At 40.9% G+C, this 19,055-nt stretch overlaps 1 protein-coding gene and 1 long non-coding RNA gene across 3 annotated transcripts; one reads left to right on the top strand and one right to left on the bottom strand.

Annotated features, from left to right (window-relative positions):
- Window positions 1-2,515: 2,515 nt before the first annotated feature.
- GPR85 (G protein-coupled receptor 85) lies at window positions 2,516-9,137 on the bottom strand. Of its 2 annotated transcripts, none has more exons than XM_065862697.2 (2): window positions 8,101-9,137; window positions 2,516-6,480 (listed from the first exon to the last, which is right to left on the bottom strand). In XM_065862697.2, the coding sequence occupies exon 2, from the start codon at window positions 6,303-6,305 to the stop codon at window positions 5,193-5,195; it is 1,113 nt and encodes a 370-aa protein (XP_065718769.1). In that variant the 5' UTR covers window positions 6,306-6,480; window positions 8,101-9,137; the 3' UTR covers window positions 2,516-5,192. The 2 variants fall into 2 exon arrangements, with proteins under 2 accessions (XP_065718769.1, XP_071659409.1); XM_071803308.1 differs by lacking the exon at window positions 8,101-9,137 and adding an exon at window positions 7,591-7,671.
- A 56-nt stretch (window positions 9,138-9,193) lies between these two features.
- LOC136097190 (uncharacterized) lies at window positions 9,194-14,926 on the top strand. Its single transcript, XR_010650756.2, has 3 exons — window positions 9,194-9,824; window positions 11,839-11,980; window positions 13,408-14,926. It is a non-coding gene; the product is annotated as an uncharacterized lncRNA (long non-coding RNA).
- Window positions 14,927-19,055: the final 4,129 nt, after the last annotated feature.

The raw sequence follows: 19,055 nt of genomic DNA on the forward strand, positions 1-19,055 counted from the left end.
TGTCTCACTGGGCTGCATCAGCCAACTCACAGTCTAATGACATTGTTCTTTACATTTTTCAGGTACATAAAAAAATCACTAAGTACTGAAAATGGCAATAATTGTTTTGTTATCTAAATTTTATGAAGCATATGGATGACTGCAATTATTTTATTTCAAATGGCTGAAGATTGTTGTTACTTATTTGCTTTTTAGACTACTAAAAAATTTAACTTATTTATTGTGGCACTCCTTTGATCATCATACACTTATGTAATTACACAGTTCAGCCTATCAAACAAAACCAACAAAAATCTTCACTATTTATAATGATCAATCTTTAAAATTCACCCTTCTTTTTCCACACTGGCTTCATCATACTTTTTTCTAAATTTAAAGTGTGAGCTATTTTCAGGCCTCTCAAGGAAAATCGTGGTGTGTAATATCAAACTCTGATTTGTTGCTGGCTTATGCATTACAAAACGTCATCTTGTCCTGTTGTTAATGGTCATGGCCACAGAATGCTGATGATCATGACTGATTTAGATCACTGATTTCCCCACATTCAAAATCACTTTAATAAACAAAAGCAGAGAACATATTGAATTTTAGTTTTGAAGAACAGCATTTCAGACTGAGCTTTCTCTTTTCTCTGAAAAGTCAATCAGATTAGTAGCATGTACCTATACAGCTCTCAATGAATATAAACTAGAAGGAAGTTGTCCCTGTGGTATGCAGAATTGTACAGTCAACTCTCAGTTGTCTGTGGGTGTGTAACCCAGGCTGCAGATTAGCAGTGCTATGCTAAAACAAAGCAGAAAAAAAAGGAAAAACACCCACCATTTTTCTTTGAATTTCTGATCTCACTTTTTTGCTTCAGCTTAACTTCATTCCTCGATAAATGTAATAAACACAGAAAGCTTTTATCTAATGTGCATATGCTTTGCATTACCTATGTTATAACTTTACAGGGGTTAGTTTGCTCCATTTCTATTTTCAATAATTGAGAGCTGACTGTGTAAATACAAAAGAGCCGAGCAACCCAGAGTTTTATTCGACATTTGCTAAAAACCAATTGTGTGTCAAAATACGACTCTAATGAACCTCAAAAAATCATCAGAGTTCCTTTTTACTTTATTTTTTAAACCCATGAGTGATAACAGCTTCCTGCAATACTGGACTCTTATTAATATAAGTAAAACGTTCACATGCTTGAAAGGCAAAGCAAAGACAATACAAGTAAACAAACTCAATGCGCTTAAAAGGAGATAGATACAGTGGACTCCTCTGCCCCCAAGGGCTAGAGACTGATGGAAAGCCATTTTGTAATAATATTTTGTAGCTGTACCAAAACCAGCATTAATAAGCCAATTAATTAGCATTAAGTGGCTAACCGTACATTTTATTCATTTAGAGGGACATTAGCACCGAACATACTTTAAAAAAGCCATGTTCTTGGGCAATGCAACAATAACATTGGTTTCTTTATGAAGGGGTTGGGAGGTTGTTTCCTGCTGCTCCCTCCCCATTCTCAATTTCTCTGCATAACCTAGATCGCACCCTGTTCATGACCAAAGCCAAAAGCCAGAGATACCTCTTGGGGAGCGTCATGGGATGATGATTCCACGGACTACAAAGGCAGCAGGAAGGAACTGACGCCCACTCGCTGTCTTCAGGCAGGGAAGCTAGACACTGAAAAACCTTGGGAAGCTGCTGCAGGAACTTATCTACTGGGGAGGAGGGATGGCTGAGACACTTTGTAAGGAGCAGCAGAAATACAAGACTCGGCATATGAAACATTTAATCTTGAAGAAGGATTGATGGAGGGGCTGCCAAAGGGCCAGCGGGGCAATAGAGCTGGAAAGCAAGAGGGACAGACACAGCCTTTGCTCCATGGAATCTGTTCTTACCCTTTTTCTGCCACCAGGAAAATGAGAACAACTAACTTCACATTACCCATGAGCATTAAAGATCACTGCAGAGCCTGATATTCTTTGCTGTTCTGAAACGAAGAGTAACCTAGCAGCCCTGTATTCTACCTTTGGCAACAGCTTAGCTCCTGTACTAAAATGAAAGCAAAAGGCTTTCCATACTGTGACATAACAGTATACTCAATTGGAATAAACCTGTTTGCTTATTTGAATTTATACCCTAGTACATTAGGTTCGATACGCTGACTAGGATCAAAATGACACCGATGACAAAAGCACTGCTCTAATTCATGTATACATATAATTCTTGTAGGAAGTTCTCCAAACTACTTGACATCCTGTGTCAGTGAGTTCCACTGAGTAATAACTTTACATAAAACGTTACTTCACATGTTGCCTTTTAATTTCACTGAACATCCCCTTGTTCTTTTAATACTGGAGAAAATAAAATGAAATACTGTAGTCACAAGACTTCTTACTGGAACAATTATAAAAACTCACTTTAAAAAAGTACCTCTTCTCTGTCAGGTAGTAATAGAGTTGCGTATTTTTCAGTTGGCCAAAAGCATTATATCCGTATCAAAAGAAAAACATTTAGCAAAATATTTACTTTCAGACTTGTTTACTGTTTATTATTTTAATTTACATAAGTTACTGCTTGCAAAACTTCCAGGGATTTTTTTTTTCCCCACTGCATAGTAAATACAGCCTTCTTAGTGTTTCAGAAGCACAGTACGATAGAAACATTAGGGCCTGCTTCTGCTCCAAATGAAGTTAATGGGAAAACACCAACTGACTTTATTAGGAGTTAGGTCAGGCCCCAGATTTGCAGCTTTTGAAATTTCATCGTTGAAAATTTTCTGTCTAATGTTCAGAACTGACTACTTCTACAACTAGAACACTATTTACAACTTTATTTATTATGTATTTCTTTATTACAATATGTAATATCAATGTTCCTTGTAAAGGTTACTATTTTATAGAAATTAGACTGAAGTTATTGCCAATCAACCTTTAATAAACTTAAGTGGGATAACTTTCAGAATTTTTCTCAACATGCGATCCAGTTTTTATTCACTCTTGCTATCTTTCACAATTGCTTAACTACCTTAATTTCAAAGCCTTTTTCAGTGTAATAAAAAAGTCCTTTTGGTAGAAGTTTATTGGTCCCATTTCAAATTACGTTCTAAAACATCCTTGTACTGATGAGGATTCATTATTTTAGCAATTTTTCTGTTTCAACACAGTATATAAAGCCATGCCTCTCAACCAATCAACCTCAGTATAAAAGTGTAAGTGAGGTCAAACAGATCACTCACTAAATCTTTGATCAAGTTGTCTGATCACATATAGACACAACTCTCTGAATTGTTGCATATGCTGTATAATGTTATCATACAAATTTAAGCATTTCCATTATTAACTGCTGCTTGTGTATGTATATATTAATTTGCTAGTCATAAAACTACAACAAAGGACAATATATACCAATAGTAAATTAGGACCTCTGGTCTTGTCTCTCCAAAAATTAAGAAAAATCCGTGTTCTTTGTGATTGACCAACGCATGATGTTGTGCTTCAAATATACACATTTTCCAAAATTAAACTGTGAAGGTAATGTCAAATACTGTGTTGTAACCTTAAATATAACTGACATATTAAAACAGATAGATGGGTAATTATGATAAACTACACAATAGTGCTACTGTAGTTAACATCATTTATCAATCCTGTGGTCCCCATCATTCATGCATTTACAGTTTGGGAATACAGTGACTGCAAAGGATAATAATTCATAATGGCTACATTCTTAGTACTTCATGCTAGCTCACTAGACAAAATAAAAAAGGTTAATTGTATAACTGGAAAAATGTAAAATTTTATTCCAAGAAAATTAACAAGCTACACAGGTAAATTTTGGCAAATGCAACTTTATATTGAAATCCACACATCTGTATCTTAAAGAAGGAAAGACTCACAGACTCTAATGTATTTCTAAAATACTAAGAAATCATATTATATGCTTTCACAAGTTAAAACTTAAATAATTTAAAACAACCAATACACCAAAATGTGCAGAAAATATAAACAAGACTGTGCCTTCAGTAGAATAAATGCTTCACAAATTGTGCAAGATATCATACTAAGGCTGCGGTCTCCCCAATGACAGCTGTCTTAAAATATAAACATACATCAACTGCCTGTGTTTCTCAGAACAAACTAGAAAGGGCGGCACACCTAGAAAAAAATCATATCATCCCAGTGATGTGCATACTGATTTTGGGAACCATTGGAGTAAAAAGGAAAAAAGAGGACTAAGTGATCTTTCATGCACTCCCAAATGACTGACCAGAGTTATTAAATTTTTCTTGCTTATTTGCTTCAATGCTAAACAAAATGGAAGATACTAGATAACCCTTTAAGGCAACATGTGTTTATTCTGTATAATTATAACTGTTCAATTATGACTGGATATTATCATTAACGTTGCCTAACAGACTGATATCTAGCTTTTTAAAAAATATAAATAAGAGTCTATTCAACTTTATACCAAATCAGCAAAAAACACAGAATACAGGTAAAAGTTAGTAATTTCACTGTCAAGGAAAATGGTACTTAGAAAGAATAATGTATTTGGAAAAGAAAAAATAAAATAAAAACCAAAACAAAACCAAAAAAGTGAAGTCTAAATCTGAACAAAAATACTGCTTTGGAATGCTCCCCAAAACTTACTCACAAGGCAAACAGATTTGTAAGTGTGATAATCCAATAATGCATGGCACATCTTTAATCAGTTACAGTACTTGAGTCCCCAGTTTTCAGTCTTTGCAAAACAATAATTGTATGAAATGTTTTAAAGGTCTTCAGATGTCTAAAATTAGTTTATCAACACATTAACCTCATATCAACTTAATTTATTAAGATGTCCAATGCTAATCATTTTGATGGTCTTACTTTATGTAGTGATATACACAGCATTTAGCACTGATACTTAGCACCTGCTACTTTCATAATCTAGATTTCAACCACATAAAGGAATTCAGGGCAGTAGTTCAGTCCTTTGTTCTTAATTACAAACCTTCAGCAGTGGTCAGCAGGAACATGTTTAGGTTTAAAATAGGATTAGAGGTGAGCTATTGCAAAGACTGCAGAATGTTGCCCAAATCCTTACAACTGCTGACATCCCATTCTTGATTTTCTTCTCAAGACATGGCTACAGGCCACAATTGCTTAGCAGAGAATGGTAGTGTTTCACAAGGCTAAAGATTTACAGATGCTCCCTCATATAACACAGTAAGGTTCCCTTGGTAACCTGGATTTTCTGCAGTAAAGAAGGGTTGTGCTGAAACAGCGCCTCAGCTCCCTGTTGGAGAAAATGCAGACAAAAGGATTGATTCCAGCTTGGGCAAAACTCATCCAGACAGCGGCCGTTAGAAATCCCCCTGGTACTACTGGCCCTCTTGCAAAAACTCTCCAGTAACAGGCTACCAAATAGGGACCCCACAAGGTCAGAAAGAGGAATGTCATGATGTAGAACATTCTGCTGATTCTCTTCTCCATTTTGAACTCATCTAAAACCAGTAGCCTTCTCCTGCCTGTGGTGTTCGCGTTTTGCCTGATTCCCAGCAAGGTTGGAGGTGTGGGACCCCTTCCAAATCCAGCCAGCCAATTAGCAGCTGCTTGACCGCTCGCTCCGGGACCATGAAAAGTCCAGTTCTGGCTCACTGCTGCAACAAACTGGACTGGCTTCATTTTCCTGCGATCGTGAACAAAAAATATCAGCTTGAGGTAGACAAGCTGTGTGGCTAGGAGGATAAGAGCAAGAAGAAGCATAAATCCCAAGGAATCATTAGCCCTGAAGGAACGATGCTGGAAAGTGCATTGGTCTTCCTCCCTAATGAACGAGTAGGTGCCCACGTCTAAAACTGGGGGGAAAGCCATGGCTACAGAGAGGGTCCACACCATACAGATAACGGCCAAACAAGTCCAGAAGGTCAGTCTTTTCGTATAAAAACGATGATGAGCGATAGCTAGGTATCTGGTGACGCTTATGCAGAATAACATGAAAGCAGTGTGAAAGCAGGACAAAACCCCCAAAAAGGCAATCACTTTGCAAGTAAGAGTCCCATACGTCCAGGTCGAGCCATTTTTTACAGAGGTGAAAACAAACGGGAAACAAATTGCAGATCTGAGGATATCTGAGCAGCAAAGATCCAACAGGAAGTAGTAAGGAGCTCTATGCAAGGTCTTATCTTTGACTAGCAAAATGGAGATCAGAAGGTTACCCACCACACTGACTCCTATTATGAAACCCAGTGAAGTCAGTTTCAGAAAAGCTGTTAAAGGAGAAAGATTTTGTAAAATGTTGTCAGCTGCATGGCTGTAGTTCGCCATAGATGGATGGATGATATGTATATTGCCTCAGTCAAGTCTCATGATCTATATATAAGAACAAGGAAAAAATAGATCCATACATCTTACTGAAAGTGTAATCCACAAACAGAACTGATCTTGTGTCTAGTCATACAGTACATCCTCTTCTTTCTGATTTGTCATGCCATCAAAATATCTGAAAAAAAACGAGCTATCAGTTCTTAAGTTAACAAGAAATGATGTCAGAAAGTGCTAACAAAGATGTTAATTTATGGAGAACCAAATGAAGTTGTAAATTTGAGTACTATTGTTTGTTTTTAAAAATCATGGGGCTTTTTTTGTTTTTACTTACTGTTCAGCATGATTGATTATTGGCATTTCAAAGATTTGGCTTGTTACAGTTTCAGAACTGACCGGTGCCCCTTATATTTGGTAGCAGATATAATTTTACAGTTAAAGCCTCAGAGATTTTATGAATCAAAAGATTCCCAGTTTGCAAGCTCAAGAGCTAATCACTGACATCTTTTTTAAAAATCCCCAAAGACTGCTGATATTTTGACATTACCTACATTCATTTTATGGCTACAGTATTTGTCAACGTTTTAGAGGCAGCTGCTGTGTTGATACGGATCACACCCAAAGAAACCCTGCAGAATTTATGTTTTTTAACCCAAGTCACCAAAGCACATTAATCACACTCTGTTAGTTCATGCACATTGAAAGAGAAACAGTATTCATTCTCCCCCTCCCTTCCTCCTATAAACCATAATTTTATCATTTAGGCTTTCAAATAAACAGATATGCTAGACAGTCGATAGCACTATGCTTAAGGGTCCATGTCTTTGTCCCCCCCATTTTAATGCAAATCTTTAAAGTCTGAACATAATTCATAAGCAATGGCCAGTGTAAATACTGAGTAAGAATAGGCAACACACCCAAGACATAATGCCCATCCTTCTGGGAGGGCTGGTTTTGGTTATGCTTAAATAAATATATAATAAATTGATTTTTTTTAGCTAATTAGGGCTCCATGATTCCCACTAATCCTCCCATTGAATTGCACCGGAACACATTTCACGCAATAAAATGAAATAAATTAAAGAACAGCCTGGTGCTGATGGGTTGGTTTTTTTTGCTTGGTTGGTTGTTGTTGTTTTTTATTTTTTTTCCCCTTCCAGAGCTGGGGACAGGAGCCTCAGCAGGCATGATCAGGCTCCTTCGTTATTCACACGAAGTGTTTCCTATGCCACCTCGGGTGTACAAAGGATATTCCCACTGAATCCCAGCAAAATCTTTCCATTCTTACCGTCCACAAAAGAGCCTGATTGCTGCTGTGTAAACAGAGGCTGATCAGATCATGGCATCGTTTTAAAACCATGAAATCAGGCTCCCCCTCCCCCCTCCCGCCAGCCCCGCCGCTTTGCCCCCCCCCCGGTGGAGCTGTCCCCGCGCCGCCGGCCCTGGCTGCGCACACACACACGGACACGCACACACACTCACCCTGGCACACGCACTCACACTCACAGACACCAGCTCCCCCCACGCACGGCCATGCAGAGCTGGACTGCGCCGCGCTGCAAGGGAGCCCTGGTGCCGCTGCCTGGCAGCCGCATCTGCCGGAGCCATGCGAAAGCCTCCCGCGGCGGGGAGCTCGGGAGAGCGGAAGAGGCATTGTCTGCCAACACTTCCATCATGCCGCTTCTTTAGAAATCACCCCCCCAGACCCGCTCCCTGAGCGGGGGGAGCCCTCCCCGCACGCACCTGCAGCTGCGGCAGCCTCGGCACCCCCAGGCTCCCCCAGCCCCTCTCTTCCTACCTGTTGGTGCCGGAGATCCCCACATGCCAGCGCTGCTCCTTCCTGCCGACACAGGGCTGCTTTACGCCGGCCGTCTCCTTTAGAACCCTTTTATTTTCCTCTGCCGTCTTTCATTCTTTCTCTCAATCCTTTCCTTTTTCTTTCGTTTGTTTTTTTTTTGGTTTTTTTCTTTTTTGTTTTTCCTCGGTACCTTGACTGGGAATCCAGTCAGTGGCTCGGGCGGCGCATGCTCACTGAGCCTCCTCCCTGCGCGCCGAGCCCCGTCCTCCCCTGTCGCAGCGGCACAATCTCCCCCAGTAACGCAGCAGCGGCGGCGGCCGCCTCAATGAGAGCAAGGCAGCCTCGGTGGCGGCGGCAGCTCCCGGTGCCCCGGTGCGGGCAAAGCAACCTCCGCGGCACCGGCGCTCTCCTCAGCGGCGGGCAGGCAGCCTCCGCGGCGGCACGTTCCCATTGCGATGCATAGCCGAGCTGGATGTATTGGCGAGCCTGAGCGAGCCAGCTTGAGGAAAGGGAGGGGGAGGAATTAGGTCCTGCGCTCCTTGTTTATGCCTTTGAACTCCCCCTCCCGCCCCTTTCGCTTAAAATGGGGGCTCAGAAGCAGCCGCCGTGCCGCACGTCGCAGCCTGTCAGGAGGGGGACCGGGCGGTTTCTTCAGCTGCTGCTGCTCGGGTCCTCCCGCTGGCGGCTCGTTTTCTTTCCTCCCAGTTGCCACCCGGTGAATTCCTTCTTCCCAACCCCCGAGCCACGAAGGGCTCCTTAAAAGCACCGCGGTTCGCGGAGGGCGTATTTTCCGCGGGGCCCTTCGGACCCCGCACCTTCCCCCCGGCTCCGCTGCCTCCCCCTCGCAGCCAGTAAAGCGGCTCCTCGACATTCAGCCGAAAGCCGGCGCAGAACTGTCAGCGCGCTTCATGGCGACAGTGATGAATTTTAATGTCAACCTGTTCCGTCCGTAGCAGGGCCAGCATCTCCCCCCGGCGCGCAGGGCCGGAGCGGCGGCGGCGGCCGCGCAGGACCGCCCGCGCCGCTGCCCGGCGGGGAGCGATGCCGGGCCGGCCCGATGATGTCATGCGGGCCGGTGGGCCGGGGCGACGGCGTCGGGAGGCGGCCTGTGGCCTGGGCCGCCGCCGGGGGCCTGTCGCTGGCCGCCCCGCCCGCCGGCTCCGGCCCTTGCTGGGTGCCACCGCGGTAAAACCGCGAGGGAGCGGGAAGGGTTTGGAGAGAGCTTGAAAGAGCGCGATCCTCCGCCCTCCCGCCGCTTCGGGTTTTGTGGAAGTTTATCCAGGAGGAGCGGGAACATGAAGAAAGGCTTGCCCCAAAAGCAACTCGCTTTGACTTGCAAGGAACAGCTTATTTTGGGTTGAAAGGTTTGGAATCTGAGGAACTTCTTCACTGGGAGCTTCTGCTCAAGTCAGAATAAATCCTTCTGGAGGATAGATTTATGGGTTTGATTCATAACGTATGTCACATCTTTGAGACCGCTAGTAGACTACGGGCATTTTTTAAGGCTCTTGTTAAAGTTTGGGTTCTTTTTTTTGGCACTTACTATAAGTCATGGGAATTGATGGCTAAACCCTCGAATTAGCTTCAGTAACAGCCTGATCAAGCCCAAAGATCTGCAGCCACTGGAAAATACAGTTATTTAAAAACAAAATGTCACTATTTCAAGCATGTGACTTCCTTCAGGTGACATTTATTCATGAGCAGGAAACTTACACAGAGCTCAGGTATAACTTTTTTTTCCCCTTTTTCTGTGGATGTAATTACGATGACTTTGTGTTGGTGCTCATCTTTGGGGTTAGTTTCGCTCTCAATAATTGGAATTTGGGGTGGCTATTAAAGTCACTTCTTCAAGATGAACTTTTCATGTCACAATCAGCCAAGCTAAGCAGACCTCTCCAGCTATGCCTTTTCTGTTGTTAAATATATGTGCTCACAATGACATAAACAATGACTTTTAAAGTAATTCTTAATGTTAGAATGTGAAGGACAAGGAAGTGGCTACTAAACCAGCAAGAGCAGGCAGTTTAATTGTCTAATACAGCAAAGAATTCTCCCAATGCCATGGAAATTAAACACAATGCCAGATAAGGAAGGAGTTTTACAATATGTGGTACAGGATGGCAATAGTATGTTCATGGTCAGGGCCAATTCTAGTACTCTGATTTAAGATTTTTTGTTAAGAGTAAACAATATGATGCCATCATCATTGTTATAAAAAGATCCAGACCAGTAGTTTTTCTCTTTCTCTTAAAGATGTAGCAGAAGTATATTACTATGTAACATTTGAGAACTTTTCTATTAGACCTGCCAGACTGTGTAGAAGTAATCCGCGGACTTCAGAATTCATTCAGCATTCAACCACTGGTTCAGCATAGATCCATTCGTGGAGCTATGTATAATCTGAGAAGCAGCGCTCTAATTTTGTTCAACAAAATGTAGACATCTAAACTGAAGCAACATATAACTGAGCTAGTTTCTAATCATCGTCAACGGTGAGAAAAATATGCTTTAGGGAGTAGATCATCTCATTATGAATCACAAGTCTAAAACACATCAGATGGGTTGCATTCTATTCTCTTTATGATAAGGGTAGAGTCAGGCAACAGAAACCCTTGTTATGAAGGGAGAGATTTCTGGTGGAGTGTAAGACAATGCTGTGCTAAACTGTTATTCCGGGAGCAGGTCACATCTCCCATGGACGCAAAATTAATCCAGGTGTCATGGGACTGGTAATCTGGAGGATGAAGGTAGATGGCAGCTAGAGATGGAAACAAATGTTCAATTGGAAGGGGAGGAGGGGAGGAGCTATGGAAGAACAGGTGAAGAGATCCATGCTAACTAGTTATTCAGAATAGTTGGGCTGGAGATATGAAAAGTTCAGGGGAAAAAAGTGTGACACAGCCTTTGTTGCAAGATGAGCAGTCTAGCAGTAGCCAAGTGGAATTTCTTGGGGCTTTGCCCACCACACAATGTAAGGGGGGCAACACTAAGGGCAACAGGAAGGTGTTCAAAAAAACCCAGAGGACTAGCATGGTATATAAGCATCTCAGCAGAAAGAAGTGATTAGTCCCAGGCAAGTAAACCCATTTCCCTGCCCTTTTTCTTTTTTTTTTTTTTTTTTTTTTTTTCCTTAATTTAAACATCTAAGTCTGCTTTCCCCCAAGAAGGAAGGGTGAAGGTAGAGAATGTAAGTGAAGTGTAAGGTGTAAGAGCATTCATGTACCCCATTAGAGCTAACAGCATTTTCTCCTGTTGGAGTTATTTAATAATCATGGTCTAGAAAGTAACTGGTGAAGTATTCAGCTTTGTTGTTGGTCATTGAGGATCCTGTATTCCAATTGTAGTATTTTCAATTTTTGTACTGTTTGAGAATGATGAAGAGACTGGGTCCAGTGAATTGGACCCACTAGGACCATCCCCAGATCAGGATCAACTTATTAGGGAACTCTACTTTGACATTCTTGATCTTTGGCATCATCTGCAGACCTGGGCAGCTCATTCCTGTGAGATGGTTGATGATGTTTGGGTGCATGTGGCCAAGTGCCAGGAACCTGGGCACTGGAGTGGGGGACGGTTGAATGCTGTTGTAGAGAAACTTTGTTGGTGCATAATTAGCATTTTGGGTAACTGGCACCTAATTTATTTTGAGTATATGTGCCCTGGAATCCTGTACTGCAGTTGCGAGCCAGCTGAGGGTGCTGGGTGGGTGATTCTCATTGTTTCAAGCTTTTTCCTCAGAACAGGAGAGGTTTTTGAGAAAAGTCTGACACGGAGAAATCTCACTAACGGAGTCTGAGGTAGAGATTGGGCTGGAAGAGAGGCCAGTGATGACAAGCAACTATCAGTTGAAAAGATGGGGTGAGATATTGGCCTCACCAAGGTCAGTAACAACTCTTAACAGTTTCAGTGGAATGACGATTTCAGCTTAGGGCAAGAAGTCGTGAACAGCTAAAATGTAAAACACTCATGTCCTTATTCTCTTGATCATTTCAGTAATTAATGTGTTCACTGGCTGTCTTGAAATTTGCATATATGCAATGTCTACCCAGTTTGCATAATGCAAACTCTGAAGCACTATAAGAATTTGAAACATTTCTACAAAACAAGAGAGATGCTCTGCAAGGTGTGCAGAGGCCAGCACAAGATTTATGTATTGCTTAAGAGATTGTGATAGTTGCTATCAAAGTACATCCTTTTCAAAGGGCTCAAGGAATCCTTCCAAGAGAAATTTCTTGCCTGTGCAGTAGATTTGTGCAACTTTAAAATAGTATTTAAGTAGGACTTATGTAATACAGAGACCTGTGTAAGACCCCTGTCCAATGGAGAATTTCACCTGCAATATATTTGGTTCCTGTGCTTTGTAAAGTGTTTGCAGAGTAAAGATATTTGTTGGTAGTGTCTGGCTCCTGGGTTGGCTCTCAGCACAGACATAAATTTCACCCCACACTGAAAATCTCTCTTGTGGTCTCTGCCTCAGTGATGCGTGTTTACACCTATAACAAAACTGCATTCATGTGTCTAAATTCTTCTGGAGAATAATTGCCTCTTTTTTTTTTTTTGTGGCATTGATCTTTAGCTAGATCCTCAGATATTTTATAAAATTTTCTCAAAAGCATTTAATTAGGTATTTTAAAAAATGCCTGTCCTTTGAAACTTAATTTTTGTTCTTAAAGGTTGATCTATGTTGCATGTTTACACAGGGGTAACTGAAGGTTTAAGGGCAAATACATATAAGTTTAACTGCTGGGCATATGGAAAAAGCTCTGTCCTGTAGAGGAAAACCTCTGCTGTATGTGACTGTAAGGGGAGGGAGGCACCAATATCCTTCTGAAAATCCCATTAGATACTTCCTGTATCCTCATGCCTCTAAACACCTTTTACCAGTTTGTTCATTAGGGCTACGTTTGAAAGACTGGACAGGGCTTTTGCATCTAGATTTCACAGATACACTGTGGAATCAATGTTGCAGGGTTAAGTTCAGTTATTTTTTGTGCTATTTAAGCAGTGTGGACAAGTAATTACTTGACTTGACTTGCGTATCAGGTAGTTAGAAATGCAAATGAACTTAGCTGTGGCCGTGAATAATTACCAATGTTAAATTGCACTGCTAATTACTTGTGCCTGAAAAAAGATAAGCTATATTTTTAAATTGCTGGACTTCACAAATGGCCTTTTTATATGTATGATTCAGAGAGAGTCAAAGAAAGTGAGAGAGTCAAAGAAAGTTGCATATGCAGTGTTTGCTGTTTGTGCGCCATATGTATGTTGTCCTGTACTGAAGAATTATCAAATTACTTGTTTTCACAGAAAAGGTGGAGTGATAACGGATGACTTAAAAAAGATAGTCAGTCACATCCACAGTGATGCAGATTGATGACTGAGCTCCACAGAAGGAAAAAAAAGAAAAAAAAAAAGAAGAGGAACTTCATAATAATATCTGAAGTAATTCCAAATAGATGCTTTTTTTGAGATCACATTTTTGAATGGTTGGGAATATTTCTCTAATATTGTCATATTGAATTCCTCAGAAATTGTATACATAAATAATACAATACCCAAGATTTAATGTATGAGTACTTTATTTAGCTCTTTTTTTTTTTTTTTTAAATAACAGAGGGTAAACACTATCTTGTATGTCTGCATAAAAAATCTTTTAATGTGAATAATTCTGAACCTGCAGTCTTGTTAGTGGAAAGTATTGAAATTCTCATTCCATCAACAGTTTTTAGTTAATGTGGGCACCACTGCAAAAATGCCTCAGTAACAGGGTCTACGATGAGATCCTGGGCTACTGGCCTTGGAAGGACACTTGCTGTTGTTCCCAGCACTCCTGGCAGGAGAAAGAACCTCTTGTCAGAAAATCAAGAGAATGTGGAGCAAGCTTACTGAAGTCGCTGCTCTATCCAGTTTTTCTGCTCTCTTTCTATTGCAGAAAATCTCTTGGTGTTTTGGTAACTAAACATGGAATGGGAGGAAAAAGATTTTCTTCTTTCTCCATTACGAAAAATAAAATATCATTCCTTACAAATCTCGTAGATGGGATTTGATGAAGCATGTGCGCAGACACTGGGAATACTCTTACAGAAGCAGGGATTCATTTATTTAGTGTATTTTCATCTTCAGTTTAATTAATCCAATTAATTGTACATAGTATAAACTACATTACAATATGTCTTCCAACTACTGTAAATACATGCCATTCACTAATTTGTTTTTCTGTGCATGAGATATGGTAATGTGAATACATCATAGTGGTACAATTCAGCAACCAAACTAGTTGAAAGGAATGATGCTGCACACAATTAGGAATTCGTGACTAAATGACTATGGGTGAAAGGCATGATTTTTGCATGAGGCTTGTCTAATCAATAATGTGAAAACAGTCTGGTGAGAAACAGATAAGAGAGGCTTTCAGAATTTACAAGGTGAACTGGAAGCACTGACCCAGCACCATGCTAATGATTTCCTGACCCCGACACGTAGCTAAACTGTCTTGGCCTCTTTGCTGGCTGTTGTTCTCATCTCTAACCTTCTGACACTCTACCAACTGCATTTGGGTAAAAGTGGAGCATCCCCACACAAGAGATTTCCAGCCAGTGCAAGTCAGCACCTCAGGACCACTAACAGAGAAAACTATTTTAAATTACTCCAGCAGGAGAATCTGTTACGGTGATTTTAGAAGTGTTGTCTGTTAGCTTTGGAAATCCATGATAGGCAAAAGATTGTACATTTTCTTTTTCAAACAAAGGAAGAGTTTGGTTTGTATTGTTTGTGCACCTCCCCTTTTCTCAGATATTATGTTTGATAGTCCTTTTGTCTCTGCTATTTTAACACTTGAGTTTTCAATAAAATGCTTTCTCAGTAATGCTCCTGGTTTACCTTACTAAATGGAAATGCAGGACTTGAAATCAGCTAACCACTGCTGAAGCACACAGCAGCTCTGCAGTGTCATGGTCATTAACAGTGCCAATCACACCACTCGAGAACACTTTTTTCCTATCACCATTGCAGACGCCAGTGGAACACTGTGGAGCAAAATGAATGGGGTTAGTGACATTACAGAACAGAATGCTTGCCCTGAGACGAACCTGAAAATGCCTGAGAGACAAGGGGAGGATGACTTCTTCCAGCTGACCTGCGTCCAATGTTTTTATGCACCCGGTATTAAGTGCAGGCAGCCTCATGTCTGAGATGCACATAACTATACGACTTATATAAACCTACTCTGTCCCAAGCTCTTCCATAGTTCTCCGGCACATATGGATAAGTGGGGAATGCTTCTTTGGCCGACTGTGGGGACTGCCAGGCTGGCAGGTATTGCTGCCATCTCTTTTTGTACCGCTGACTCACTGGAGATTATTAGGACATGGTCAGGGCCTAATGAAAGGAATGATTATGGTTCATTATTTTTCATACACTTTCTGTCATGAAGCTATATAATGACCAAGTGAATTTATGCACATTTCCTCCCCTTCACTGTCTTTTAAATCTGGAGGCTGATTTTAGTGAAGTTGGATACGTGAGCAGAGAGGTCTCAGAGGCAGGTGAGGTTCCTATAAGTTTTGTAAATGTAGGTGTTGGCTGCTTGTCTTGACCTTTTTCCCTGGCTGTTCTTTCAGGCTGGCCACCATGTTCAGTCTGGCCTGCACTCCTTAGGGACTCTTGTCCCTACCTGAGGCTTCAACATACAGCGATTCATCTGCTGGTCAAAACTGGCCATGACTTGAAGTCTTAATCCCTTCCCAATTCAAACTCTTTGTGACCAGGCCTGGCTGTGCTCAGCTGTGCAACCAAACAGGACACTGGCTGTGTCCCCGTGGTTCCTGTGGCAGGTGGCCACCACAGCACTGTGTTGGACTCAGAGACCGTGCTGGTTCTGTGACAGAATACACACATCCTATCCACAGGTCGGTATCAAAGGGATCAACAGTCACACTGCTGAGCTCCTCCTTGCTTCTACTGTTCCATTTCTTCCAGTGCTTATAGAACTATGTGCATGAGTATTATTAGTGTGGAGGGATATACGTCAAATCAATCACTTTTGTAGAGCTGAGATATACAAATACTCCCATTTTCTGCCATCTTTAAGGTTAGGTTAGAGGTGAACCATGAATGGACAGTATGTTGTAGGATTAAAGAGACTATTTGGAAATAGCATTTTCTATTTCTAGCAATATACTGAGAGGGGGATTTAAAAATAATAGGATAAAATAGGATAACTGTCACTGACAGCTTTCAGAGGCCTTTTAGGCTGTGCTCAGGGACAAAAATGAACACTGTCAATGTCAGCAATATTTATTTTTGGTGATATGTCTGGTTCACATCTAGGTATTAGACTAATTCATTGTTTAAATTTTAATTTAAGATAATACAGACACGTACAGTATAATGACTCTGGATGGATTTAAAGCTCTGCAAAGAAAATATAACTTGGTTTAAAAAAATATACTCCTGAATGGTAATTGCTGAATGTGTAAGATTGAGACAATGGAGATTCATGTCTATAGTGTCTGAGATGGAGAGTGAACATGGGCTTTGCAAGCAGCTAGCATGAATATATGTTCTACTAGTGAGTTTCAGGTCTTGTGATCTAGAAAATGGAATTACTCTTGAATATTCCTGTGTCAACTCAGCTGTTAGTTGCTCACTGCAACTAATTTGGTATCTAGAACCTGATGCCATGTCCCTCTTTTGTGAAGTACGAAAAATTCTCATTCATTTGTAGAGCAAGCAGAAGCAATTTTAAGTTTTATACTTGCAAAGATGCAGAGAACAGTCTATCTCTGGATAAAGGTAGGTCATCTGTTAAGAAACATGACAGTTTGAATTCTGCAGATACGGCACTGTGATGGCACAGTAGGAGGAACTGCCTGAATGCAGCTCTATGATGCAGCTGTAAATATAAGTTTATTACTGCATTGCCTATTTCATGGAGGTATGAAAGAATTTATGTTTTATTGAAATGTCACCTACAAAACTAGTCAAGCCTAATATTAGCAAATGGTAATACCTTTGCTTAATTGGACTAGTATCTGCATATAGTTAGGCAATGTTTGAGTTTGGTATTTAAAGAAAAGGGTAAAAAACTGAGCAGGAACAGGATGTTGCACTATACTAGATAAGACATGCAGCTGGCAAGAGAAACACAGAGGATCTGGTCCCTGCTACCTATATGGTTTACTGTTGGTTTTGCTTTGTTTTCTGATTGACTATGTAAATGTCCAGCCATGGATCTGGGACCAGGACCTAAATCTTGACATAAGTGGCAGATATCCTAAGTAGCAGACAGGGGAGTCAGTCTCTCTTGTCCACATCACCACCACTACCCCCCAACCTGCCCACCATTGCTCTTGCATTTTTACACACAGAGGGTCCAGGATAAACAAGAGAGCATGCTTGTACCTCCTGGTACTCCAGGAAACTTTTTTTGGAGGTTGGAGACTTGAGCTTGAACTCCAGATCTTCTCTTTCCTGTGATATTACTACCGGGTGGTTATGGGAAAGGCGGGCTTGCTGCAGCATTTGTGCATTCTCTAGGCTCAGCAGTGCTGCTGACGTGCCTTTCCTGAACACACCAGCCAGATCAGACTCTTCTAGGGACATTGCTGGGAGTGAGACACTTGGGTTAGGCTCTGTCTCACATCTAGATCACAGACATCCTGCCCTGCACACTCTTGGGCAGTTCTGCAAACGAATGGAAAGCTTGCAGCCTCAGGTCCAAAGTGTAAATGCCAACTGAAAAGTGATTAAATCTTGCTGTTGCTGCAGTGAGGACTTCTGGGTTCCTTTTTGGAGGGTTTATGTCCTAAATTCTGTTCCAGTCATGTTTTGGATATTTAAACCACCTCTTAAACTCTTGCAGTGCCTCACTACATAATTTTATTAAGCCTCAGTGAACTTATTCACTCTCCATATTAAAATAAAATGTGGAAGTAATAGGGCTAAATACTAGTAATCTGTTTTTCCTAATGTAGGATATGTATCCAGACATGAAAGTGCTCTTTTGATGGGTGAGCACACCGGTTCCTCACAGTACAAGACCAACAGTAGCCAAGTAAAATGTACCTGTTGTGTAATTCTGTGCTGCATTGTAAATTTGGTATTAATGTAATGCTTCAAAAGCTAACAGAACATTTAGTTGATATACTGTATCTCTCTATTATGTATAATATCTCCTCATAAATATGCATGCATAACAAAACTCTGGCAATTTGAGGAATTTATGTAAAACTTATGAATTCTCTTTGATATCATGGGTCCTCAAGATATATCTTTTTCAACCTGCAAGCTCTATATTGAAAAGAGAACAGTTTTTTCTTCTTTTTTTCCTAACCTTTTTAGTGGATTGAATTTTCAAAGGACATCGCCACAAGGCCAACCATGGAACATAATGAAATGCCAACAACCTGAAATCAAATGGAAGACCTTCGGACAAAATGAGCTGGCAATTGCTCAGAATGATTTATTTGCCCAAGTAGGTTAGTTACCAAAACACAGATCACATCTTTGGAAAACCTGGTGAAGCTGAAAGAGAAGTAAAGTTAAAAAAAAGGAGGGTAACTTAACAGTCATTCTGAAGTAACACAAAATAAATTAAAAAAAAATTGTTGCAGGGATTTAAGAAGCTATTTTCTGCTGTCACAGGTAGCGAGAGGCAATTGAGAATATAAAACTAGTGGAATTGCAAGGCTGTATTTAAATACACTTTTGATCAATTTAGGTAAACCCAGTTAGATAATGGAGCTGGGACAGCCTTCGGTAGATTCAGTGAGAGGTTGGAGAGAGCCAAAGTTCATAGTCTTAATTGTGAAACCTTCAGACTTCTGCTTCACTTGGTGGTCCTGGAATAGAGTTATGAACCTCCTTAAACCAAAATTATTTTAAGTTGAGGTAGGTTTTCAACCCTTACATACTTTAAACTTCACTTAAAAATCTGCTAAAATGGGGATATGGGT

Source organism: Patagioenas fasciata, chromosome 1 (genome assembly GCF_037038585.1).
Source record: "Patagioenas fasciata isolate bPatFas1 chromosome 1, bPatFas1.hap1, whole genome shotgun sequence".
In the NCBI taxonomy this organism is placed as follows: Eukaryota; Metazoa; Chordata; class Aves; order Columbiformes; family Columbidae; genus Patagioenas; species Patagioenas fasciata.